The 27,755-nt window shown below is 43.6% G+C and overlaps 1 protein-coding gene and 1 long non-coding RNA gene across 2 annotated transcripts; one reads left to right on the top strand and one right to left on the bottom strand.

Annotated features, from left to right (window-relative positions):
- Positions 1 to 246: 246 nt before the first annotated feature.
- LOC140185239 (uncharacterized) lies at positions 247 to 20,753 on the top strand. Its single transcript, XR_011882535.1, has 3 exons — positions 247 to 329; positions 18,111 to 18,317; positions 19,629 to 20,753. It is a non-coding gene; the product is annotated as an uncharacterized lncRNA (long non-coding RNA).
- Positions 16,174 to 23,970, bottom strand: LOC140185235 (acyl-coenzyme A diphosphatase NUDT19-like). Its single transcript, XM_072238625.1, has 2 exons — positions 23,827 to 23,970; positions 16,174 to 17,372 (listed from the first exon to the last, which is right to left on the bottom strand). Exon 2 carries the CDS (start codon positions 17,365 to 17,367, stop codon positions 16,201 to 16,203), a length of 1,167 nt encoding a protein of 388 aa, XP_072094726.1. The 5' UTR covers positions 17,368 to 17,372; positions 23,827 to 23,970; the 3' UTR covers positions 16,174 to 16,200.
- Positions 23,971 to 27,755: the final 3,785 nt, after the last annotated feature.

Below are 27,755 nucleotides of genomic sequence, written 5' to 3' on the forward strand. Positions count from 1 at the left end.
ATGGACTTTGTGGATTGAAGGCCCTGTTTCCAAGCTTCGAGATTCTCTCACTGCATTTGTACCCTGCATTCCAAAGTCCAAGTCATTACTATCTGCAGTGTTCTGCCTTCAGGCAATTCGTTCATGGTTTTCAATGTGATTAAACACATTCAGCTTTTATTTTAACAAGCAGTTTCTGATCTGTAGGTCATTTCCTGGTCAGCCAGGAAGTGGTAAGTGAAAAAAATGCATTGGCTCACAGCAGGCCAAACGTGTAAAAGAATGTGTTAGGAGTAAAAGAAGTTTCTACCTAAAGCCATCCTGTTGTTTCCCCAGCAGAAACATTGCTTGTAAGTTGATGTTATATTATTTCGAAGTTAATTTAGCGGTATCAACAAAATTTTGCTGAAATAGAAGGTTATTTTTATGTTTATTAGACACTAATCTAGGTGTTAATAGTTTACACATACACCATTTACCTGTAGTATTTACTTGTTGGAATTTTATAATATTTACCTGCAGGGAATTTAACTAAGTTCTTACTTCTCTGGGTATTTTTCCTTGTGTGAATGGAACAACGTAATAATTGCCCTGTATTTTGTTTTTCAATTTCACTCCTTAGCCACTATGTCATAGAAACATAGAAAATAGGTGGAGTAGGCCATTCGGCCCTTCGAGCCTGCACCGCCATTCAATATGATCATGGCTGATCATCCAACTCAGAACCCTGTACCTGCCTTCTCTCCATACCCCGATCCCTTTAGCCACAAGGGCCATATCTAACTCCCTCTTAAATATAGCCAATGAACCAGACTCAATTGTTTCCTGTGGCAGAGAATTCCACAGATTCACCATTCTCTGTGTGAAGAAGTTTTTCCTCATCTCGGTCCTAAAAGGCTTCCCCTTTATCCTTAAACTGTGACCCCTCGTTCTGGACTTCCCCATCTTCGGGAACAATCTTCCTGCATCTAGCCTGGCCAATCCCTGTAGAATTTTATATGTTTCAATAAGATCCTCCCTCAATCTTCTAAATTCCAGCGAGTATAAGCCTAGTCGATCCAGTCTTTCTTCACATGAACGTCCTGCCATCCCAGGAATCAATCTGGTGAACCTTCTTTGTACTCACTCTATGGCAAGAATGTCTTTCCTCAGATTAGGGGCCCAAAACTGCACACAATACTCCAGGTGTGGTCTCACCAAGGCCTTGTACAACTGCAGTAGTACCTCCCTGCTCCTGTACTCGAATCCTCTTGCTATGAATGCCAGCATACCATTCGCCTTTTTCACCGCCTGCTGTACCTGTATGCCCACTTTCAATGACTGATGTACAATGACACCCAGGTCTCGTTGCACCTCCCCTTTTCCTAATTGGCCACTATTCAGATAATAATCTGTTTTCCTGTTCTTGCCACCAAAGTGGATAACCTCACATTTATCCACATTAAATTGCATCTGCCATAAATTTGCCCATTCACCTAACCTATCCAAGTCACCCTGCATCCTCTTAGCATTCTCCTCACAGCTAACACTGCCGCCCAGCTTCGTGTCATCCGCAAACTTGGAGATGCTGCATTTCATTCCCTCGTCTAAGTCATTAATATATATTGTAAACAACTGGGGTCCCAGCACCGAGCCTTGCGGTATAGCCTTGGGCAAATGAGCGAAAGCACAACTTGAGCCTCGCACATGTCATAGAGTCTGCAATAAAACCAAGGATTTACGAGCTATTTCCTGACTCTCAAGTCATTTTGAATGGAATTCGGCTGACTGTCTAATTGATGTTACAACTGGTGAGTGAGGTCAGTACAGTGAAAAAGCAGACATCAGTTGGTGCTTCAACAACTGCAGCTAAAAGTGAAACCTCCTTACATCTAAGAACCTCATCATGGACCAGAAACAAGGTGATAATGCTTTGATATCCCACTCTTTAAGAGTTCCCAAACATTAACTTCGTGCAGCAGCAAGAGCCCGCACTAAAGCAAAGGTGGTAAAAGCACGCGCTTCATTTGCTGAGAAGGAGGACCATTGCATAGGCCGGGGTCTTAGAGGCAGCTGAGAACTGGCAGGAGCGATGAAGTAGGAAAGGGCCAGCAAAGCTGTGTCAGAAAAGGACATTGTGGAGCAAATGGGCAAATGAGCGAAAGCACAACTTGAACCTCGCACATCCCAGAACCAAACAGCAGAAGAGACACTTGGATAAGCCATATTCAACCAGACAAAGTCTGACAACAAACCTGCCCCATCCGTCGAAAACACAATCTTCCTGAAGACAATAGATGAGGAAGTCTACAAGGATGAGTGAAGTCGTTACATTGCTCCTCTCCCCCTTAGAGTTTCACGGCAGCTCTTACCCAACAATCATGAACACCCATTTCACTTGCAGTACATGTACAGTGAACTCTGAAAAGAAAGCCAGAGATGAGAGAGTAGGTTGTTGCCCCTATGGGCAAGATTTTTGCGGACAATCTCGTGTGCATCAGAGGCTGCCTGAAACATGCACACTTGAACAGAGGCGAAAGTAACCGCTTTATCCTCCCCAAGTTCAGCCACATCTCTGGTAGGGTACCATCATGACTGGGTGGAACATCAAGGCTGTCACTTTATGAAAGAAGTCGTTAGAGCAACAGATTTGTGAATCATAGGAGGTAAGAGGCTCATCAACTCAGTTCTATATGAATATGTCATCTGCTAGACACTCTGTGGCAAAATGGAGGAACAGTGCACGGTAGACCTACCTTCCGAGCGCCTGCGTACCTGCCCTCCCTTCACATATGCTGGGTTGGATGTCTTCGGGCCCAGGTCAGTCAACGTCAGACGTACAAGGGGAGGCCGCGCACAAAGCAAACGATGGGCAGTGCTCTTCAGCTGCATGAGCTCAACATGAAATAATTGAATCCACGGACACCTCAAGTTGCATCAATGCACTCAGGCGCTTTTCCGCAATCTGTAGGCCAGCGAAGCAGTTAAGATCGTACTATGGCATGAATTTTTGTATCAGCCAGTAAGGAACTGCGACTAGAGAAAAAGCAACAGGACTCCAGCGTGCAGAAGTACTTGAATCAACAAGGATACACATAGGAGTTCAGCCCTCCCCCCCCCCCCCACATGCCTCCCACAAGAGCGGCTCGTGGGAGTGTATGACTGGGGTGGCAAAAAGAATCCTTGACTTTATGCTGCTCCAGGAGAACACTCATCTTACCCATGAAGTCCCGTGCACCCTTATGGTGGAGGTTGCAGCATAATAAATGTGAGACCTCTTGTTCCAATTTCCACAGATCCCAACTCACCATTTATACTGCAATAATACTCACTCAAAAGCTCAGAGTACACCCTCTATTTGGAGACTTTAGGGATAATGATCTTCTCATTCGAGAATGGAAATGGATACAAATTCCCGCCAAAAAGTTCTGGAGCCACGAGTATCTCCCAACACTGCAGACCCACCGGACATAGATGAAAGCTCACAGGGATCTACAAGAGGGAGATTCATGCTCATGTCTACCTGCAATGATTGGCCCATGACTAAAGTTACTGCTACCTTCCCTGGAAGGGATGGAAGAGTCCAGAAGGAAGAGGTCAACACGACAGGTTTTGCCTGAGACCTGCCTCAGAAATTGTTTAGCTGCTTCCCAAAGAAGAATAGTAGAAACCTCACGAAGGTGGCAGGGAGAGTTTTGGGCAATTCATTTATCTTTTTCTATGTGATTCAACATGTTCAGCTTATATTTTAATGAGCAGTTTCTATCTATATTAGGTCACTTCCTGTGCAGTCAGGAAGAAGTAAGTAGAAAAGTGCATTGGCTGGCAGGAGGCCAGAGGTTTATGTTAGGAGCGAAGAAAGTTTCTATCTAAAGCCATCCTGTTGTTTCCCCAGCAGAAGCATTGCTTGTAAGTTGATGTTATATTGTTTACAAGGTTAATCTAAAGGTATCAACAAGATTTTGCTGAAATATAATGTTATTTTTATGTTTATTAGACAATAACCTAGATGCTAATGGTTTACACATACTATTTACCTGTAGTATTCACTTGTTGAAATCTTATAATATTTACCTGTAGGGAACTAATAAGTGTATATTTAATTGTGTGAATGAAACTATGAAAATCTGGCATATTCAGGACTTTGGTGGTGTTGGTAGAGCTACTAGGACTTGATGTTTCAATCCCTATGGTAACTCGGCACTCTCGATGTTGGCAGTGGGTTTGGAGTGGTGACAAGGAGGGAGGGTAGGTACATTATTGGGGTCATCAGGTGGGCACCCTCCTTCTTTGACGTTTCGTTGATAAGCCCACGACGTCTCCAGAGGGCTCAACAATGCTACCTGGCATCGCAGATACACCCCCCTTGGTTCCGTACCCTCCTGTCTTCATCGTGCAGCCCAGTTGTTGTCTTTCCTTTTAATCCAAATCCAATTGCTGCTTTCTTCTGCTGCACTTGACAAGGACTTGATTGCTTGTTGGAGGGAGTGACCCCTCACCCCCATCTTCTTCAATAGACTGGTCGTAGGTGTAGCAACGAATCCCCTGCATCACTTCTACAGGGAAAATCTTGGTCTTCCAGCCATTCTGGGCAGCTTCAGTTGCCAGTTCAGAGTACTTGGTCTTTTTCCTCTCATAAGCTTCTTCGACACCATCTTCCCATGGTACTGTCAATTCCACAACATATGCCAGCTTGGCGCGTCTGACCGGAGTGTTGTAGCTGCAATGTCTGGGGGAAACACAAGCTTTTTTTTCCAAGTCCACGTCCATTTTCCAATCCCGAGCAACCTGCAGAATGCTTACATCTTTTGATGTTATATGGGAGTGTAAATTTTGCAGATGATTTCCATTAATAGTCTAACACTCTTTAAATTAACATTTTTATTAAATATTACATGGTCCGCTGAAAAATGTATGATCACACTGTTCGATTTGAAAGGGGCTGCAGGAACCAGTACCCTGGTAAATTGAAAGGGGATAGGAACTTGGGCCAAGGTGAGTGGAAAAAGAAGTGAGTGGGCATCACGGTCCGGGTATGTGGGAAGGGAGTGTAAGGTTTGGGTTCTCCCATGTGAGGTTGAGGGAGAACCAGGGTCCTGGGGTGTAAGGTGGACCAAATGAAACAGGGTCCTGGGGTGTTAAAGAGACAAGAGCCCCAGTAATTGAAAGTGGGCACAAGAACTGAGGTGCAGGTGAGTGGGAAGGGTCTGGTGTTTTAGAGGAACATAGGAACTGGAACCTGGTGTTTTAAAGCAGGAGTTCCCAACCCTTTTTATGCCATGCACGAATATCATCGAAGGGTCCGTATTTTCCAAGTGGGGAACCTCTCTGTTAAAGGAAGCACAGGAACCAGAGCCTCAATGAGTGGGAAGAGCCCGTGGCAAATATTACCTGGTGAGCCAAGTGCCGGAAGATTAGAAAGTTTCAAACAAGCAAACAGAGTTTTACTGTATGAAGAAAAGCAGTGATCTGCCCAAAGTTTGTCACTGGATACTGATAAGAAGAGCTTGAACCTCTGTCACAGACCTACTTTACAAATTATCCTGACTGCAGGGAAATATGTTGGGAAACTGGCTTATCCGCTTCTTTTGTGCTTGAGTCTGTAACGATGTTAAAGGACCATAAATAGAACACAGAAAGCAGTATATTCTCATAAGGCAGTGGCACTTTTAGGTCGATGAGAGAGTAAAACTGGACAAAGGCTATTTAACCCTTCAAGTCTCCTATGCCATGAAAGAAATATGACTTAACTCCATAAAACAAATCTACTGCAAGAACAAACAGCGAGAAACTATGAAATAAAAAAAGGAGGAAGAAAATTGATTACGAAAGAAAACTGGGACCTGATAGCAAATGAAATAGCAGGGTTTCTATGGATATGTAAAAAGATAAAGGGTAGCTAGAGAGCAAGACTGATGGATTAATAATGGGAAACAAGGAAATGCAGATAAGTATAAACCAATACTTTGCCTAAGTCTTCACTTTGAAAATGTGTATAAATATCCAAGGGGTATTTGATGGCGCAAACACGAGGAATTCTGCAGATGCTGGAAATTCAAGCAACACACATCAAAGTTGCTGGTGAACGCAGCAGGCCAGGCAGCATCTGTAGGAAGAGGTACAGCCAAGACCCTTCGTCAGGTATTTGATGGGCTGGTTTCAAACTGTGTGTAATAATTCATAAGATCACTATCACAAGGAATAGAACAAAGAACATGGAGCTTTTGAATGCTTTAGTGAAACAAGGCAAATACACCATACGTCATATTCTAGCTTCTGCTCCCTTCCTTTCCATCCTGATGAAGGGTCTCAGTCTGAAATGTCGACTGTTCATTTCCCTCCATAGATGCTGCCCGACCTGCTGTGTTCCTCCAGCATTTTATATGCGTTGCTCAAGATTTCCAGCATCTGCAGAATCTTTTGCGTCGGTGTACCATACACCATCTTTGCTTATTGATTTGTGCAGTCATTTTCAGGACCACTTAATCTACTCTTCCCTCCTACATAGGCCCCCATTTTTCTTATCATTCATGTATCTATCTAAGAGTTTCATAAAAATGTCCCTACTACATATCCCTCTACCACGACCCCTGGCAACGCATTCCAAGCACCCACCACTCTTTGTGTAAAGAACTTATTTCTGACATCCTCCCTCTATTTTCCTCAAATCACCTTAAAATGATGCCCCCTTCAATTAGCCATTTCTGCCCTGGGTAAAATGTCTCTGGCTGTCCACTCTATCAATGCTTTCTATCATTTTGTATACCTCTATCAAGTCACCTCTCATCCTCCTTCACACTAAAGTGAAAGGCCCCAGCTTGCTCAGCCTATCCTCATGAGACATGCTCTTTAATCCAGGCTGCATCCTGGTGAATCTTCTCTGTACCCTCTCTAAATCTTCCACATCCTTCCTATAATGAGGCAACCAGAACGGAACACAATATTCCAAGTGTGGTCTAACCAGAGTTTTATAGAGCTGCAACATTATCTCCCAGCCCTTGAACTCAATCCCCTGATTAATGAAGGGCAGCAGACCATAGGCCTTCTTAACCACCCTATCAACTTGCACTGCAACTTTGAGATGTCTATGGATGTGGACCCCACAATCACTCTGTTCCTCCACACTGCTAAGACTACTGCTACTAGCCCTGTTCTCTTGTCTTCAATTATGACCTTCCAAGTGTATCATTTCACATCTTTCTGGATTGGACTCCATGTGCCACTTCTCAGCCCAGCTCTGCCCATTGTCTCTAAGAATCCTCTCCAATAATTTGCCCACCACTGACAAGTTAATTTTGGGTATTTAAAAAGGAAGTTGATAATTTTTTGAAATATTGGGGGATTGAGGACCTAGGAAATTGACACATAAGCGATGAGGCCTCAAGTAGATCAAGCATAATCACTTTGAAGGATGGGGCAGGTCCGGAAATGTGCCCCCCCCCCCCCGGTGCACAAGCAGCAACAAAGCATCAACCTTCCCCCCTCCCCCACATGATCCAGCAGAAAGCATCAGCCCCACACCCATCAGCAGAAAGATCATACCTTCACCAATCACCCTTGTCAACTTGCCAAAAAACTCAATCAAGTTGGTAAGACGTGACTTGCCCCGCACAAAGCCATGCTGACTCTCCCTAATTAGGCTACGGTTTTCCAAATGCTCATAAATCCTATCCCTAAGAATTCTCTCCAGTAACTTCCCTATCACTGATGTGAGACTCACCGGTCTGTAGTTTTCAGGATTATCCCTTATTCCTTTCTTGAATAATGGAACAACATTAGCTACTCACCAGTGCTCTGGGACCTCATCCGTGGCTACAGTGGACACAGGGATATTGGTCAAAAATCTCTTGCCTCTCTCAATAACCTGGGGTATATTCCATCAAGCCCTGGGGATGTATCCACCTCAATATTCTTTGAGACCCAACACTACCTCCTCCTTTACCTCAAAACACTCTAACATATCAGTACGCTCAGCACTGATTGCTCTATCCTCTATGTCCTTCATCTTGGTAAATACTGATGTAAAGTATTCATTAAGGACCTCACCCACGTCCACTGCATCTAAGCAAATGTTCTCCCCTTTTATCCTTGCGAGGTCCTACCCTCTCCCTAGTTACCTTCTTGCTCTTTGTGTACATATAGAATTCGTTGGGTGTGATCCTCCTTAATCCTACTTGCCAAAGACCTCTTGGCCCCTCTTGGCCTTGCTAATTCCTTTCTTGAGTTCTTTTTTGGCTTCTTTGTAATCCTCAAAGACTCTGTTTGATTCTGCCTTCCTGAGCTTTCCATACTTTTTCTTTCTCTTCTTGACTAAATTCATCTCCTCCCTCAACATTCAAGTTCTCTTACCTTGTGCTACACCTGCCCATTCACTTTCTCCCTCACCTCCATTCAGGGCCCCAGTCCTTCCAGGAGAGGTAATACTTCACCTACGAATCTGCTGGTGTTGTCTATTGTATCCAGTTCTCCTGATGTGGCCTCCTCTGCATTGTGAGACCTGTTGAAAATTGGGGGACCGCTTCGTCAAGTGCCTCTGCTCCATTCCTCCAAAGCAGAACATTCCAGTGGTCAAATAATTTAATTCTGATCCCCATTCCCGTTCCGACATGTCGGTCCATGGCCTCTGCTCATGCCATGATTAGGCCACCCTCAAAGTGGGGGAGCAACACTTTGTATTCTGTCTGGGCAGCTTCCAACCTGATAGAATGAATATCGATTTCTCCTTCCGGTAAAAAATCTTTTACCTTCCCCCTCCCCTACCTGCTTCTCCTATTCCCCATTCTGTCTTCTCACCTCTTCTCTTCACCTGCCTGCTGCCTCCCCCTGATGCCCCTCCTTCTCTTTCCTCTATGGTCCACTCTCCTCTCCTATCAGATTCCTTCCTCTCCAGCCCTACCTTTCCCACCCACCCGGCTTCATCTATCACATTCTAGCCATCCTTCCCCTCCCCACACCTTTTTATTCTGGTGTCTTCTCCCTTCCTCTCCAGTCTCGAAGAAGGCTCTTGACCTGAAATGTCAAACGTTTGTTCATTTCGGTGAGTGCTGCCTGACCTGTTGAGTTGCTCAGCATTTCGTGTGTGTTCTCTTACCTTGCCATCCTTGTCCTTTCTTCTCACAGGAACATACCTGCCCTGTACTTCAAGCAGTTGGTCTTTAAACACCCTCCATATATCAGATATGGACTTGCCCAAAAACGGCAGTTTCCAATTAAGTCTTAAACACAAAATAATCTGCAGATGCTGTTGTCAAAGGAACACTCACAATGCGCTGGAGGAACTCAGCAGGTCAGTCAGCATCAGTTGAAATGATTAGTCGACGTTTCGGGCCGAAACCCTTCATCAGGACTGAAGGAAGAACTTTGGGGAGGGTTTGAAGAATGCTGGTAGTTGAAAAAAACAGTAATTTTTAAGACAAAGGGGTGGGGGAGGGGAAGCAGGGGGGTGATTGGCAGGAGAACAATAGTAGAAGGAGGCTAAACTATGAGGGAGGTGATGCGAAATAGGGATAGAGGAAGGGAGGGGGAGGGAATTACCGGAAGTTGGAGAATTCTATGTTCATACCAAGGGGCTGGAGACTACCTAGAAGGGTTTCGGCCCGAAACGTCGACTAATCAGTTCAACTGATGCTGACTGACTTGCTGAGTTCCTCCAGCACATTGTGAGTGTTCCTCCAATTAAGTCTTACTAGTTCTTGCCTAATGCTCTTGTAACTTGCCCTGCTCCAATTTAATACTCTCCCTAATGGTCCAGACTTATTCTTATCTATAACTACCTTAAACTTAAGGAGTTGTGGTCACTCTTCCCTAACCTTTCAAGGTAGGTCATGAGAGGTCAGTCACCTGGCCAGTCTCATTACCTAACACCGTCCAGTACAGCCCCTCGTCTTGTTGGACTATTGATCTAAAAACCCCTCCCGGACATACCAAACAAATTCTGCCGCATCTAAACCACTTGCACTAAGAATGTCTGATTTTATATTAGGGAAGTTGACGTCCCCCATCAATCCTATCGTTTTCACACCTTGTCTGCATATCTGTTCCTCTTTGTCCCAGTGGCTATTGGCGGGGGGGGGGGGTTCTGCGGTACAAATCACCCATTAGATTGATTGCATCTTTCTTATTTTTGAGTTCTACCCATATAACCCTCCATTATGTCCCCTCTGAGTGCTGCTGTGATATTGTCCCTGATTAGTATACCCCCACCTCTTTTACCTCTCTCCCTATCTTTTGTAAAACATGAAAACCTTGGGATATTAAACACCCATTCCTGTCCCTCTCTCAACCAAGACTCTGTAATGGCCATCATATTCCCACGTACAGATCATCGGGGTCATCCAGAACATAAACCAGAAGTGCTGCATTCAGCATTGTCAAAGACACCTACTCTTCACCCCCAGCCCACAAACCATCCCACAATCACTTTGGCCTCCTACCATCAGGAGGAATGTACCACAGTACAAGAACCAAGTGTATTAGGCTGGGTAACAGCTTCTTTCCCCAGGCTGTGAGACATCTGAACACCCTGCTGCCACATAGTACACATTATGTATGACTGCACCAGATTATACTACTGTATATTTAACTATATGTCATATATGCACTCTGTCAAATTGTACATCTGCAGGATCGTGTTTTGCACCTTGATCCAAAGAAATGTTGTTTTGTTTAGCCGTATACATGTGTACGGTTGAATGTCAGTAAACTTGAACTTAAACTTGAGAGGTGATCGGTGGAAATAACAAAGGGCAGAAGAAAATGGAAATCTGATAAGAGAGGACCGTGAACCATGGAATAAAGGGCAGGAGTTGAGGAGGAATACCAGTGGGAAGAATGCATGGGTGATGGGCAGATTGAGTGGGTGGGAGAGGGGGAAGAGATGGGGCAATGGGAGCAGTGGGATAAATAAAAAAGAGGGAACAGAGGGGGGAGTTTTCCAGAGCTGGAGATATAATGCATCAGGTTGGAGACTACCAAGGTGGAATATGTGATGCTAGCATCAGCTTGGCAGTAAAGGAAGCTGTAGACTGACATAAGACCATGAGATATAGAAGTAGAATTAGGTCCATTGAATCTGCTCTGCCACTTCATCATGGCTGATCCAATTTTCCTCTCAGCCTCAATCTCCTGCCTTCTCCCCATATCCATTCATGCCCTAATCAATCAAGAATCTATCAACCTCTGTCTCAAATATACTTAAAGACTTGGTCTCCACACCTATCTGTGGTAATGCATTCCACAGATCCACCACTCACTGGATAAAGAAATTCCTCCTCACCTCCATTCTATTCTGAGGCTGTGTCCTCTAATCTTAGACTCTCCCACCATAGGAAACATCCTTTCCACATTCACTCTATCAAGGCCTTTCACTATTCAATAGATTTTACTGAGGTCATTCCTCATTCTTCTGAATTCCAGTGAATACAGGCCCAGACCCATCAAACATTCTTCGTGTGGCAATCCATTCAATCCTGGAATTATTTTCATGAACCTCCTTTGAACTCTCTTCAGTCTCAGCACATCCTTTCTAAGATAAGGGGCCTAAAACTGCTCACAACACTCCAAGTGAGGCCTCACTTGTGCTTTATAAATTCTCAACATTACATCCCTGCTTTTGTATTCTTGTCCTCTTGAAATGAATGCTAACACTTCATTTGCCTTCCTCACCACAGACTCAACTTACAAAATAACCTTTAGGGAATCTTGCACAAGGACTCCCAAGTCCCTTTGCAACTCTTTTTTTTTGTATTTTCTCTCCATTTAGAAAATAGTCAACACTTTCATTTCTTCTACCAAAGTGCATAACTATATACTTGCCAACACTGTATTCCGTCTGCCATTTCTTTGCCCATTCTCCTAATCTGTCTTTCTGTAGCCTCTCTACTTCCTCAAAACTACCAGCCCCTCCTCCTATCTTTATATTGTCTGCAAACTTTGCAACAAAGCCAGCAATTCCATCATCCAAATCATTGACATATAGCATAAAAAGAATTGGTCTCAACATACACCTCTGTAGAACACCACTAGTCACAGGCAGCTAACCAGAAAAAAACTCCCTTTATTCCCACTCTTTGCCTCATACCAGTCAGCCACTGCTTTATCTATGCTCGAACCTTGGGCTCATAGCTTGTTAAGCAGCCTCATGTGTGACACCTTGTCAATGGCCTTCTGAAAATCCAAATACACAACATCAACGAATTTTCCTTTGTCTATCCTGCTTGTTATTTCTTCAAAGAATTCCAACAGATTTGTCAGGCAAGATTTTCTCTCAAAGAAACCATGCTGACTATGGACTATTTTATTACGAGCATCCAATTACCCTAAGACCTCATCCTTAATAATCAACTCCAACATCTTTCCAACCACTAAGTCAGATTAACTGGCCTATAGTTTCCTTTCTTCTGCCTGTCTCCCTTCTTGAAGAGGTGGGTGACATTTGCAATTTTCCAGTCTTCCGGAACCATTCCAGAATCTAGTGATTCTTGAAAGATCATTACTAATGCCTCCACAATCTCTTCGGCTACCTCTTTCAGAACCCTGGGGTGTACACCATCTGGTCCAGCTGACCTATCTACCTACAGTCCTTTCAGTTTCCCAAGAACCTTTTCCCTAGTAATGTCAACTTCACACATTTCATGACCCCTTACATCTGGAACTTCCACCATATTGCTAGTGTCTTCCACAGTGAAGACTGATGCAAAATACTTATACTTCATCTGAAATTTCATTGTCCCCCATTACTACCACTCCAACATCTTTTTCCAGTGGTCTGAAATTCACTCTCACCTCTCTTTTACATTCTTTGTATCTGAAGAAACTTTTGGTATCCTCTTTAATATTATTGGCTAGCTTACTTCGTTATTCCATCTTTCCCTTCTTAATTACTTTTCTCATTGCTGTCTGTTGGTATTTGAAAGCTTCCCAATCCTTTAACTTCCCACTAATTTTTGCTCGATTTTATGCCCTCTCTTTGGCTTTTATGTTTGCTTTGACTTCTATTGTTAGCTACGGTTGTGCCATCTTGCCTTTAAAATACTTATATATCCTGTGCCTTCCAAAATGCTTTAAGAAATTCCAGCCATTGCTGCTCTGCTGTCATCCCTGTCAGAGACTGATTATTTCTTCCAATTAATTGTGCCTGACCAGCTAAGTTCCTCCACCATTTTGTATGTGTTACTCTGGATGTCCCGCATTTGCAGAATATCTTGTATTCAAAATACATTCTTTAGCCAGAGGGTGGTGAATCTGTGGAATTCATTGTCTTAGACATCTGTGGAGGCCAAGTCATTGGGTATATTTTAAGCAGGGGTTCAGAGGTTCTGGATTTTTAAGTATATCAAATGTTATGGGAAGAAGGCAGGAGAATGGGGTTGAGATGGATAATAAATCAGCCATGGCCAAATGGTCTAATTCTGCTCCTGTGTCTTATGGTCTTACTACTACGCTCCAGCGTCATTTTCCAGCAGTCCTATATATATGGGACTGCTATATATATATCAAAAAAACTTTTGCTTTCCTCTTTTATATTATCAGCTAGCCTTTATGTCTCATCTTTTCTTCCCTTATTGTTTTAGTTGTCTTTTGTTGGTTTTTAAAAGCTTCCCACTAGTTTTTACTGTATTATATGCACTCTCTATTGCGTTTACTGTATACTGTTTATCACTTCCCTTGTTGGCCATAGTTACCTCATCCTACCTTTAGAATGCTTCTTCTTCTTTGAGATGAACTGATTTTGTGTTCTCCAAATTACTCCCTGGAAGTCAAGTTATTGCTGCTTTACCATCATCACCACTAGCGTCCCCTTCTAATCAAATTTGGTCAGCTCCTTTATCATGAACTGGCTGGTGGCATAGTGGCATCAGTGCTGGACTTTGGTGCAGAAGGTCCCAAGTTCAAATCCAGCCAGCTCCCTTGCATGCTTTCCATCCGTGCTGGATTGAGCGTCGGGCTAGCAACTTGACCTCCTAAAAAAAACATCAGAAACATCAATAGCAAAAAGTTGATGACCTATGCTCTTTACTCTGCTGTAGTACTGATATATCCAATTTTAGCTTCTCTCTCTCAAACAATGGGGTGAATTCCATCATATAATCACTGCATTCTCTTGCCCTTCATGAACACGAAGCCAGAAACATTGTCTGGATAGGTGACGAGCTCCTTTACTGTTGTTGGGAGCTGCACTCATCCAATAGCCAAACAATCTAAAATTGCTGGGATCTGCAAGACTACAGCCCAGATGGTACCTTGTTGTTAGATCCCTGCTTATCTCTGACATTAAATTCATCTTTGGAGGTGATATTTCAGTTTCCCTTGAAACCATTTCTAAATTCCAGCATCATAGCTGGGCTGAATCTTATCCTCTCTCCTACATCCAATGGCTGATTTTGTACACACAAGCTCAGTGCAGCTGAAAACTCTGTGGACGTTGATCAACCTCCTTTATTTGTCATAGGATTGCAGAATCTGCCTCCTCAACTCTCCCAGAGCACAGATAATGCAAATATTATTATTTTATCTTCTATTACAATTATCAGCGCCTGCAGATACATATGAGCATTTTGAACAGAAAAAAAAATTCTGGAAATAACAAATAAGGCAGGCAACATCTATGGAGAGATAAAGAGTTAATGTTTATAGCTGATGACTTTTCATCAGAACTGACAAAACTTAGAAAAAGAATGTCTGTAAGAGGATGGAGACCAGAAGATACCAAATGACACAATGGATGGTGGTGCCTGCTGAATAGTAAATTTTGGATATTTGCAAACAAACAGACCACCAAGGTAGGAGATCACCAACAAGAGAACAAACAAGACAAACTAGTCCTGCTTAAGAGTTTTGGCCTGAAACATCAACTGTACTTTTTTCCATAGATGCTGCCTGGCCTGCTGAATTCCTCCAGCATTTTGTGTGTGGTGCTCAGATTTCCATCATCTGCAGATTTGCTCTTAAGGTAGATCAGCAGATCTGTTTTCCAATTTTGAGCCATTCAATTATTCCCATCAATTGTTTAACTAATCTTACAGATTTTTTTGAGGTTACCCATAAAGTTGATAAGCAAAATGCACTGGATATTGTCTACATGGACTTTAACAAAGTCCTGAAAGGGAGGCTGGTCACGAAGTTTCAGTCGCTTGACATTCATAATTGGATTCCACATTGGCTTTGTTAGAGAAGCCAAAGAGTGGCAGTAGATGGTTTCTCTCTGACTGGAAGCCTGTGACTACTGGTGTACCACAGCGATCCGTGCTGGGTCTGTTATTGTTTGTCATCTATATCAATGATCTGAATGATAATGTGGTAAACTGGATCAGCAAATTTGCAGATGACACCAAAATTGGGGGGACAGTGAACAGCGAGGAAGGCTATTTGAGTTTGCAGCAGGATTTGGACCAGCTGGAAAAGTGGGCTGAAAAATGGCAGACGGAATTTAATGCAGACCACTGTGAGGTGTTGGAGTTTGGAAGGACAAACCAGGGTAAGACTTACACAGTGTACATTAGGGCACTGAGGTGTGCAGTAGAACTGAGGGATCTGGGAATACAGATGCATAATCCCTGAAAGTGGCACCAAGGGTAGATAGGGTCATAAAATAAATCTTTTGGCACATTCTCCTTTATAAATCAAAGTATGGAGTATGGAGTTAGAATGTTATATTAAAGTTCTCTAAGATGTTGGTGAGGTCTAATTGGAGTATTGTATGCAGTTCTGTTCACCTTTCCTCAGGAAAGATATCCATAAGATTATAGGAGTACAGAAAAAAATACAAGAATGTTCCCGGGATTTGAGTTATAGGAAAAGTTGAATAGGTTAGGACTGCATTCACTGGAGTGTACCAGAACAAGGAGAGATTTGATAGAAGTATGGAAAATTATGAAGGTTATAGATAGGGTAAATGCAAGCAGGCATTTTCTACCAAGGTTGAGTGAGACTAGAACTAGAGGTCATAGGTTAAGAGTGAAAGGTAAAATGGTTAAGGGGAATTTTTTCACTGAGAGAATGGTAAGTGTGTGGTATAAGCTGCCATCAGAGATGGTGGATGAGAGTTCAATTTCAACGTTTAAGAGAAGTTTGGATATGTACATGGATATGTTGGGTGACTTTAGCCTTATTAAGTGTATTTTTATTGATATTGCTATTGTTAATAATTATGATGAGAGAAATATTCAAAATTAAACAGATTGTTTTGAAGAGACATAGATATTTTATTTTGGGCTCATTCATTTAGCTTGCCAGTCAGATAGTTCAGAGATTATTGTGGTGATTGTTTATTGTTAATGGGTGCACATGTTTATATCGGGGTTCAATATTCACATACAGAGTACAGTTATATGGTTTTCGGTATTCTGCCCGGTGCAGTCTAGTAACCTCTAGCCGTATTTCTTCCAGAGATTTGGAGGAAGTGAGGTTTATTTCTGTTTCCCCTGTGAAATCTGGATTTTCAGGATGAAGTTCATCCCCAGGATACAAGGCGGCAAAACCATCAGATGCCATTAGTCGGACCGAAAGCCATCGTTCACAACCTTCCACAGAACGATCTTGGCTAAACCTCTGCAAACCTTGAAGGCAGTGAAATCGGCAAAGTCTTCCTATCTCATACCATTGTGGGGGAGGAACGTAGAGTTTCTCAGATTGGTGATGCTCTATTGCCTCAATAGGGGTCATCCAACTGTGAGAAATTATTTCACGACCATCATGTACAGTGAAAGGAATTTCTTCCAAACAACAAATAAAGAATGCAGTATCAAATCTCCTTCTCTGAAAAGTGGGAGTCAACCAATTACTCCATTCCTTCAATGCCCAAATATTTGGTAAACAGTCCAACTCTTTGCACAGTTTTATAAAATTTGCTGCATTTTCCTGCACAAGAGGCCTCCAACTTGCAAGTTTATTTTGGCTATATTGTGGAAGCTGTATGATCCCACAGTTGTTCAAGTCTTTATCAGAGTGATTTGGCTTCACAAGGAGTACCCCCGTCTCTTCAAAAGTTTCCCTAATGGCACAAATACGGAAAGCTACCTCTCCAGGTATTTGAGATCCTAGCTTTTTCCTGTGTGTGGCAAAGATTGGAGGCTTCCTAGCAGTTTGTTTGACTGTGTCCAGCTTAAAGTTGGGTGACTGGCAAAAAGGATGGAACAACTGGCTCCATTCATTGGAAAAATCACTTGAGCTTATCCTACCTCCTGGAAACACATAAGCATTGGGAAAAAAATTGCTCCTCGTATTCCGTTGTAACATAAGCAAGGTATAATTATATCCTGTCTTCTCCAAGCATTTGTGAGGTAGATTCCTTCCTTGTGGTTGTTGACAGGTTTGCATATTTGTAGCACTTTTACTCAAATTGTGCATTCGGATACCTGCAGCCAGGATCACAGTTGCTGATTCCGTCCAGTATTTTAAGTTTATGTTCATCTTTGCTGCAAGAAACAATAAATTATTTATCTTTAACTGATGGAAATGTTACTTTGATACAGTACATCAGTAATCAAATATCAATTACAACAATCAAATAATTATGTATTTGAAAGGAAAGAACTTGCAAGGATATGTGCCGAGGGTAAACTGAGAAGCAGATGAGACCATAAGTCTGTAAGTCCCAGGGACCTGAATGGCACATCCCAAAGGCTTGAAAGAGTTGATGCTCGGGTTATCACCTTTAATCACCTACTTATTGTCAAAATCAAGTTTCAAAGTTGAGTTTGTTGTCATATGAGTAAGTACATGCATGTCAAGTGGAGTATTTCCTGTGAATTTGAGGGTATCAAATGTAATGGCTCGAAGGGCCAAATGGCCTACTCCTGCACCTATTGTCTATCGCAATCCATCCACTTAAGAAAGGAGGTGGGAATAAAACAGGAATCTACCTATTAGCCTAATCTCAATACAAGGGAAACTGCTGGACCCTACCCAGGGATGTAATACCAGAAAATCTTGAAATGAATAATAAGAATAAGCAGAGTCAGCATAGATCAATGAAAGAAAACTAAGGTTTCACTATTCTACTGCAGTTCTTTGGATATTTGACTAGTAGAATAGATAAGGGGAATCTTGTGGTTGTGCTGTATTGGGATTTTCAAAAGGCTTTTCAGACGATCCCATACAGGAAGTGCTCTTTGGCAACTATTTTAACCATTGTTTCGTTCCTTCACTGACAGGTTTGATCACCCAAAGGTGCTAGGAAGCTGTTTCAGAGAATATATGGCGTGCACCAAGTATTGGTTGGAGCAAAAGCAGAAGTGAAATAGAAGCTGGCAAAGTGGATGCAAGAATAAGTGCAAAATGGTGCACTGAAATGGATCTTCGATTTCCTCACTTGCAGACCACAGTCAGTTCGAATCACCTCACAATCTCCATCAGCACAGGTACATCACAAGGCTACGTACTTAGCCCCTGCTCTACTCACTTTACACATATGACTCTGAGGCTAAGTACAGCTCCAATGCCCTATTCAAGTTTGCTGATGATACCACTTTCATAGGCCAAATCAAAGGTGGTGACGAATCAGCATAGGGGAGGGAGATTGAAAATCTGGCTGAGTGGTGCCATAACAACAACCTCTCACTCAATGTCAGCAAGACCGAGGTCAGGATGTTGTTCACCAACTATAGCTCAGCATTTAATACCATCATTCCCACGATCCTGATTGAGAAGTTGCAGAACCTGGGCCTCTGTACCTCCCTCCGCAATTGGACTCTCGACCTCCTAAATCCTCGACCACAATCTGTGCGGATTGGTGATACCATATCCTCCTTGCTGACGATCAACACTGGCACAGCTCAAGAGGTGTGTGCTTAGCCCACTGCTCTACTCTCTATATACACATGACTGTGTGGCTAGGCACAGCTCAAATACCATCTATAAATTTGCTGACAATACAACCACTGTTAGTAGAATCTCAGGTGGTGACGAGAGGGCATACAGGAGTGAGATATGCCAACTAGTGGAGTGGTGCCACAGCAACAACCTGGCACTCAATGCCAGTAAGACGAAAGAGCTGATTGTGGACTTCAGGAAGGGTGAGATGAAGGAACACATGCCAATCCTCATAGAGGGATCAGAAGTGGAGAGAGTGAGCACCTTCAAGTTCCTGGGTGTCAAGATCTCCGAGAATCTAACCTGGTCCTAACATATTGATGTAGTTATAAAGAAGGCAAGACAGTGGCTATAATTTATCAGGAGTTAGAAGAGATTTGGCATGTCATCAAATACACTCAAAAACTTCTATAGTTGTAAAGTGGAGAGCACTCTGCCAGGCTGCATCACTGTCTGGTATGGAGGGGCTACTGCACAGGATCAAAAGAAGCTGCAGAAGGTTGTAAATCTACTCAGCTCCATCTTGGGTACTAGCCTACAAAGCACCCAGGACATCTTTAGGGAGCGGTGTCTCAGAAAGGCAGCATCCATTATTAAGGGCCTCCAGCACCCAGGGCATGTCCTTTTCTCATTGTTACCATCAGGTAGGAGATACAGAAGCCTGAAGGCTCACACTCAACGATTCAGGAACAGCTTCTTCCCCTCTGCCATCCGATTCCTAAATGGACATTGAATCCTTGGACACTACCTCACTTATTTTTTAATATACAGTATTTCTGTTTTTGCATGTTTTTAAAAATCTATTCAATATACGCAATTGATTTACTTTTATTTTATTAATTTTTGTTTCTCTCTGCTAGATTATGTATTGCATTGAACTGCTGCTGCTCAGTTAACAAATTTCGGGTCACATGCCAGTGATAATAAACCCAATTCTGATTCTGATTATTGACTTCAGGAGGAGGAAACCCAAGGTCAATGAGCCAGTCCTCATCAGACGATCAGAGGTAGAGAGGGTCAGCAACTTAAAATTCCTCTGTGTTATCATCTTAGAGGGTGTGTCCAGGGCCCTGCACACGAGTACAATTACAGCAGCGCCTCGAGTCCCTGAGATTTTGTGAAGATTCGGCATGACATCTAAAACTTTGACAGTCTTCTATAAATGTTTGGTGAAGAGTTTATTAACTGCTCGGTGTGGAAATACCAACGTCCTTGAACAAAGGTAGTGGATACAACCCAGTCCATCACAGATAAAGCCCTCCCCACCATTGTGCAATTCTACGCGGAGCGCTGTTGCAGGAAAGCAGCATTCATCAAATCAGGGATCCCCACCATCAAGTCATGCAATCTTCTCTCCTCTGCCATCAGAAAAAAGGTATAGGAGCCCAAGGACTCACACCACCAGGTTCAAGAACGGTTATTGCCATTCAATCATCAGGCTCTTGAACCAAAGGGGATAACTTCACTCAGCTTCACTCGCCCTGTCACTGAACTGTTCCCACAACCTACAGACTCACATTCAAGGACTTTTCATCTCATGTTCTTGATAGTTATTGCTTATTTATTTATTTATTATTATTATTTCCCTTTCTCTTTTTATTTGCAGTTTGTTGTTTTTTTGCACACTGGTTGTCCGCACTGTTTATGGGGTGTACCATTGATTCTATTAATGTTATTGGATTCATTGAGTATGCCTGCAAGAAAATAAATCTCAGGGTTGTACATAGCAACATAAATGTACTTTGAACTTTGAAGCATAATGCTTCAGCAAAAGGCTCTGTTGGGGTGCACAGAATGAGATCCCGCCACCACAGGCCACTGAGGAGTTAGACTGTGTGTAAAAACCTCTCAAACATTTAATTGGTGGAATGATAACATATTGCAAGTGTATGTATTGAAATGCTTAGTACAATAAAATAAAGTAATGATTAAGTCCCAATTGTATTATTTTATACTTTCAGAATGAAGTATTTTTGGGGAAATAATGCAGTGCCAGGCTGCAAAATTAAGCAGAGACTTGAGCCTGGATAGAGAGCAGTGACACCTTTGCTATAAAGAACTGAACTGAAGAAGCCCAGATTGGTGTTGATTTAAATCTGATTTAAAGCAGGGACCTAAACAGTCCTTCCAGGTGTGGCAAAGATCCACACGCATCTCCTCCAAGCTTGTCTATTGTGTTCAGTGCTCCTGATATGGCCTCATCTACACCGGTGAGATCAAGTGCAGACCCAGCAACAGGTTCATAGAACACCTAAGCTCAGTCCACAATGGCGGTCCCGAGCTCTTAGTTGCAGACAAGTTCAACTCCCCTTCCCATCCCCACAAACCTACTCATCCATGGCCTTCTATACTGCCAGGATGAAGGCCAAAGCAAACTGAAGGAGCAACATCTTATATCCTATCTGCGCAGTCCACAACACAAGGGCTTGAATATTGAGTTTTCTAATTTTAAGTACCTTCACCTCCCCTCTTCTTCTCATCCTCCGGTCCTTTCATTTTTATCCCCTTTCCCACCCTCTCCCAGACCACTTATCCCATCTTCATCATACCCTCCTGGTTCATTCCACCCACTTCACGCATGGATTCCCTGAGACCATCCACCATCCCCCCCATCTCGTTCCAATTGCCCTTCACCTTTCCTCTGTCACCTTCATGATCTTGTCTATCTTCCTCCAGCAGCTGTCTCCCATCTTTATACTCCCCTCCCTTCACCTTGCTCAGACTGTTTCTTTCCTTTTTTCCCTCTCTCTGTACCCGCCTCTAACTACCTTTCAGCTGTTGCAGTCTTCCAACTCCACCTCCCTTACCCGGCACTACATGCCTGTGATCCCACACCCCTTCCCACCAACAACCTCGGGGAGGCGTATAAGAGTGAGGCAGATCAGCTGGTTGAGTGGTGTCGCAAAAACAGGCTTGCACTCAGCACCTGTACGACCAAGGAAGGGAAAGTTGGGAGGACACAGGCCAGAACTCATCAAGGGGTCAGCAGTGAAAGGGTGAGCAGATTCAAAGTACAGTCATTATCAAAAAATGTATGAAATTATACAACCTTGAGATTTGTTTGCTTACAGGCATTTGCGGGAGCTTGAAGTCCTGGGTGGCAACATCTCAGAGTATCTATCTTGGGCCCAACAGACTGATGCAATTACAAAGAAGGCATGCCAGTGGCCATACCTCATTAGGAGTTTGAAAAGATTTGGCATGTCACCAACCTAGCATATTTCTACATACATACCAAGGAGAGGTATGGGGTCTACAATGCACAGGACTTCAAAAGGCTGCAAAGGGTTTTAGACTTAGCTAGCTCCATTATGGGCAGTAGCCTCACATCATCAGGGCTATCTTCAAAAGGCAGTGTCACAAGAAGGCAGCATCCATCAGTAATGACCCTCACCATCCATGACATGCCATCCTCATTACTAAAATTAACTTATGCTAATTATTTTTATGTATTATACAGTACCGCTGCTGGAAAATAACAAATTTCATGATATAGAGTATGTCAGTGATAATACACCTGAGTCTGACTCCCTTCTTGCCACTCCTCTTGATACCAGCAAGCTTGCCTTCCCACTTTGTCTTTACACCGGGTTTTGATCCGAGATGTCCGCGGTTTCTCCTCTCGGATGCCACTCGACCTGCTGAGTTCCCCCAGCATCAACACATGCAGAATTCAGGAAGCACTCAGCAAGTCATAGCGCATCTACAGAGGAAAATGAACAGTCGACGTTTTGGACCGAGTCCATTCATTGGCCTGAATCATCACCTGTCCATTCCCCTCCATCTGCAGATGCTGGAAATTTGAGCAACACACACAAAGTGCTGGAGGAACTCAGCAGGCCAGGCAGCATCTTTGGAAAAAAAGCACAGTCAATGTTTCGGGCCAAAACCCTTCAGCAGGACTGGAGAAAAAAACCTGAGGAACAGATTTAAAAGATGGGGGAAGGGGAGAGAGAACCACGAGGTGATAGATGAAACCTGGAGGGGGAGGGATGAAGTAAAGAGCTGGGAAGTTGATTGGTGAGATGAGATGAGAAAGGGAAAAGGGGATGGGAAATAGAAAAGGGGGAGAGTGGTTGGGGGGGGGCATACCTTAAGTTTGAGAAATCAATGTCCGTGCCATCAAGTTGGAAGCTACCCAAATGGAATACAAGGTGTTGTTCCTCCAACCCAAGTGTGGTTCTAAGTTAACATTTCACCTGTGAGTCTCTTGGGATTATTTACGGTGTCCGGTGCTCCCAGTGTGGCCTCCAGTACATCGGTGAGACCCAATGTAGATTGGGAGACTGCTTCACTGAGCACCTATGCTCTGTCCGCCAGAACAAGTGGGATCTCCCGGTGGCCACCCATCTTAATTCCACTTCCCATTCCGATATGTCTATCCATGGCCTCCTCTACTGCCGCAATGAGGCCACAGTCTGGCTGGAAGAACACCACCTTGTATTCCATTTGGGTAGCCTCCAACCTGACGGCATGAACATCGATTTATCAAACTGCCAGTAGTGCATCCCCCCCTTCACCATTTCCCATCCCCTTTTCCCTCTCTCACCTCATCTACAATCAACTTTCCAGCTCATAATTTCATCACCACCCCCTCCAGGTTTCACTCTCCCTGGTGGTTCTCTCGTCCCTCCCCCCACCTTTTAAAATTACTCCCCAGCTTTTTTTCTCCAGTCCTGCCGAAGGGTTTCGGCTCGAAATGTTGACTGCACAATTTCTCATAGATGCGGCCTGGCCTGCTGAGTTCTAACAGCATTTTGTGTCCATTGATCCAAATTTACAATGTCTGCAGTCACTCTTGTAAGTTCCCCAGCTCATCATTTGTTGCCCTAGATCCAATATCTCCAGTTTTTTTTCTGTGTCTCCCTTGATTTACAGCTAGGGTTTTTGGTGAAATCGGGAGGCAGTCACCCCCATTTCCCTGTTGAACCGCCCGCCGGAACTCGTTCCCGGACGGTTCCAGCCGCCTGCCCCGCTTGGTGAGAGCGTGCAAACACCTCCCGTCCCCCAAGATCTCCCTAAACCCTGTAAAAGGCTATGCAACAATTAATACTGTGCCTGCAACGGAGTTTACGACAGGTCATAGAACTAGCTGTCAGCTTCAAGGTTCCTCGGTTCCACGCCGGCCCTTGTGTATCTAGACGCTTATCAAAAAAAAAGTATAAGGCTTTGAGTTAATAAAATCAAAGGTCTCAGTAGAACTGACAAAAAAATACTAGAGAGACGCCCCGCGTATATTTTTGGCGGAGCAGCTAATGCGTCTTGGAGAACAAACTTTTCAAAGGATATGAAGGGCGATTTTCATTGCGGAGCCCGTACACTTCCCAGCCGTGACTCCATCTGCGGGTCAACGTGTGTCGGTACAGAGCATGCATGACCGTGATAGATTAACGTTGCACTTGCGTCGCTCACAGAGCACGACCATGATCGCGCAAGGATGGCGCAGTAGTGCAGGGTAACGTAACGGGAGACAGATGACACGTATTGTTCTTAATAAAAACTGTTCTACATAATTCACAAATATCATCATTGAGTTGCTGTGCTCACTTCAAGAGACGGCGGCTGACGTAATGACGTCCGTGTAGGGCGACTCCCCCTCCCGGCTTCACCTGTCACCTTGTGTTTCTCCCTCCCCTCCCGTCTTTTAAATCTACTCATCCCTTTCCTTGGCCGGTCCTGCTGGAGGGTCTTAGCCCGAAATGGTCGACTGTACTCTTTTCCATAGATGCTGTCTGGCCTGCCGCGTTTCTCCAGCACTTTGTGCGCGTTGCTTGGATTTCCAGCACCTGCAGCTTTTCACTTGTTCGTATTGGAAGTAAACGGCTGCGGCTTTTGTTAAGCACGTAAAGGGCATGTTTTATTCACAAGATCAGTAGTGTGAAGTCTACTGCATTTTAATTGCCCTGGTTTATGATTACGGGATTACTTTGAAAGTGCCCAAAAGCAAAATCAGAGAGAGGTAGAACATGGCAACAGAGCCTTCCTTCTAAACCGACTATCAACCACCCATTCAAATTACTCCGACAGCTGAATGAAGGCAAGTCTGAAGTTGTCTTATTTGGCCCCCCTGACTCCAAAGTGATTACCAACAGCCTCGGTAACCTGTCCACCCTTGTCAAACCCCATGTCAAAAAACTTAGTGTGATATTTGATTCCGCCTTTAAGTTTGACAAGCAAGTTAATGCAGTAGTAAAAGCCTGTTCTCCCCCCCCCCCCGCTTCGTACGACTGCCAAAATCAAGTCGTTTCTCTCTTTCAAAGATCTCGAGAAAGTCATCCACGCCCTTAGATCCTCCGGTTTGGACTAGTCCAACTCCCTGTATACTGGGATTAGTCAGTCGTCCCTGTCCCGCCTGCAACTGGTCCAGAACGCCGCAGCCAGACTCCTGACTGTAACCCGGAAGAGGGACCATATTACTTCTATACTGGCCTCTCTCCACGGGCTACCAGTACGGTTTAGAATTGATCTTAAGGTCCTCCTGTTTGTTTTTAAAGCCCTAAATGGGCTGGCCCCCTCCTATATCGCAGACCTTCTCACCCTTTATTCTACTTCCAGGTCCCTCAGGTCGGCTGACTTGGGGCTCCTGGCTGTCCCACGATCGAAATTTAAGTTCAGGGGTGACTGCGCCTTTGCTGTTGTAGCCCCTAGTCTGTGGAACAGCATTCCCCTCCCTATCAGATCTGCCCCCTCCATCGACCCTTTTAAGTCCAGGCCCAAAAGTTACCTTTATTCACTAGCGTTTGAATCTTCCTGATGTGCCTGATTTTTGGCTTGTGCCTAGGCTCATGTGTTGTTTATTTTGTGCCTATAAGTTGTGTGCCTTGTTGTTTATATCTGTGTTTCTTGTATTTGTGATTTTAGCTACCTGTTATGGTTTGTACAGCACTTTGGTCAACATGTGTTGTTTTTAAATGTGCTTTATAAATAAATTTGACTCGACTTGACTTAATCTTACTTTTTATTTTCCCCATATTCTCATCAAAACCTGAAGACTCCACTACACTAGAGGCAATTTGTGATGGCCAATTCTTCTACACAATCTTTGGGATGAGGGAGGAGACTGGAACGTAAAATCTACACTATGACAGGAAGAACGTACAAACTCCACCTGCAATCAGATAGAATTTAGGTGTCTGGTGATGTGGGACAGTGGCTCTACCAGCTACACCACTGTGCTGCCCTCAAGAGGATGAAAGTTTTCAACCTTCAGATTTCATTCTTGTCAGTCGACACCATATATAAATTAAATTTATAAACTTACATCAATAATGGATAAAAACTTAGTAAAATGTTTCACTTTTGTAACACCCTGGGAAAGGTTTCACTGCTAATGTAATGGTCTTTCTGTAGAAGCACTGCTAATGTAATGGTTTTTCTGTAGCTGCAGTGTTTGGGTTATGGTTAGAGATAATGGGGGCTTTGGAACGTGCGCCGTCCAGTGAAGGGAGCATTTGTTCTTGAGTGCCTGAGACCGAGGTGATCTGGGTCTTTTGTTCGGCGAGAGATGAAGAGAGAAGACCCAGAAAGGAGAGGTCGTAGACGGCAGGATGGAGTGGACTTGGAGTGGGGCCAGGAGTCAACGAAGCACAGGAAAATCGATGGAGGACCAACGGAAGGGCAACCGTGAGCTCCAACATGCACATTAGACTTTTTCATTAAAATGGGCCCTTTTCTTTTTGTTTTCTTTACTAATCCTATAGTAAAATTAAGAATTATAAAGATAAATTGTTTAACTGCATATGGTATGTTGTCTGCTATTTTGTGGTATTGATTTGTAACGGGGCAACTGATCACACAGCATCCACACAAACAAGAGGTTTTGCACATCAGATTTCACACGTTTGGCTGGGCCAGAGACGGTCTTCCCTAGACTAACACCGTCGGCACAACCTGAGGGTTACACTTTGATTTGGAAAATCATATTCCAAGAAGCACAGAATAGCCTATCGATTGGTTAAATTGATGGATTTGGAAGGAGAGTCTCAAGTTAGGTGAGGAAGGTGGAACAGTAGATGATTTTTGGGGATGAATGCCAAATCATTAGGGCAAATGACGGTATCAACTTTTGACAGTATAAACTTACACAGTTTGCTTCAGCATCCACAGTGGAAGAGGTCAATTCTGATCATAATCCAATAATCCCTGCTAGTAATTTGAGAAATGGGGCATCACAACAGGGACCTATTGCTGTTTATCCTCGTCCTTGTAAAAAAAAAGGCTATTTAGATTTGTTTTAAGCACACAAAGCAGAAGTGGGAGGGAACGCAGAAAATTAGTGGGAGAGTGTTAAATAGCAGACAAAAAGTGAGTCTGCGTTTACTTAATGCAAAGAGTAAAGTGAAAAGGACAGCTGAGCAGAAGGTAGAGATATAAACATGCAAATATTATATTTTTGATACACTGATATTACTGAATATGCGTTGAAAGGAAGGACTGGAAGATTTAGCTTCCTTGCTTCAAGGTTTTCAGGTAACTAAGGGAGGGAATATGATGAACTCTTGACCCTGCAACCTACCTCTTCGTGGTCTTGCACCCGTCTTGTCTCCCTTTCTCTTCACCATTTACACCTCGGACTTCAACTACTGCACAGAGTCTTGTCATCTTCAGAAGTTTTCGGATGACTGTGCCATACTTGGATGCATCAGCAAGGGAGATGAGGTCGAGTACAGGGCTACGGTAAGAAACTTCGTCACATGGTGTGAGCAGAATTATCTGCAGCTTAATGTGAAAAAGACTAAGGAGCTGGTGGTAGACCTGAGGAGAGCTAAGGTACCGGTGACCCCTGTTTCCATCCAGGGGGTCAGTGTGGACATGGTGGAGGATTACAAATACCTGGGGATACGTATTGACAATAAACTGGACTGGTCAAAGAACACTGAGGCTGTCTACAAGAAGGGTCAGAGCCGTCTCTATTTTCTGAGGAGACTGAGGTCCTTTAACATCTGCCGGACGATGCTGAGGATGTTCTATGAGTCTGCGGTGGCCAG

The sequence above is a fragment of the Mobula birostris genome, chromosome 2 (assembly GCF_030028105.1).
Source record: "Mobula birostris isolate sMobBir1 chromosome 2, sMobBir1.hap1, whole genome shotgun sequence".
Taxonomy (NCBI): domain Eukaryota; kingdom Metazoa; phylum Chordata; class Chondrichthyes; order Myliobatiformes; family Myliobatidae; genus Mobula; species Mobula birostris.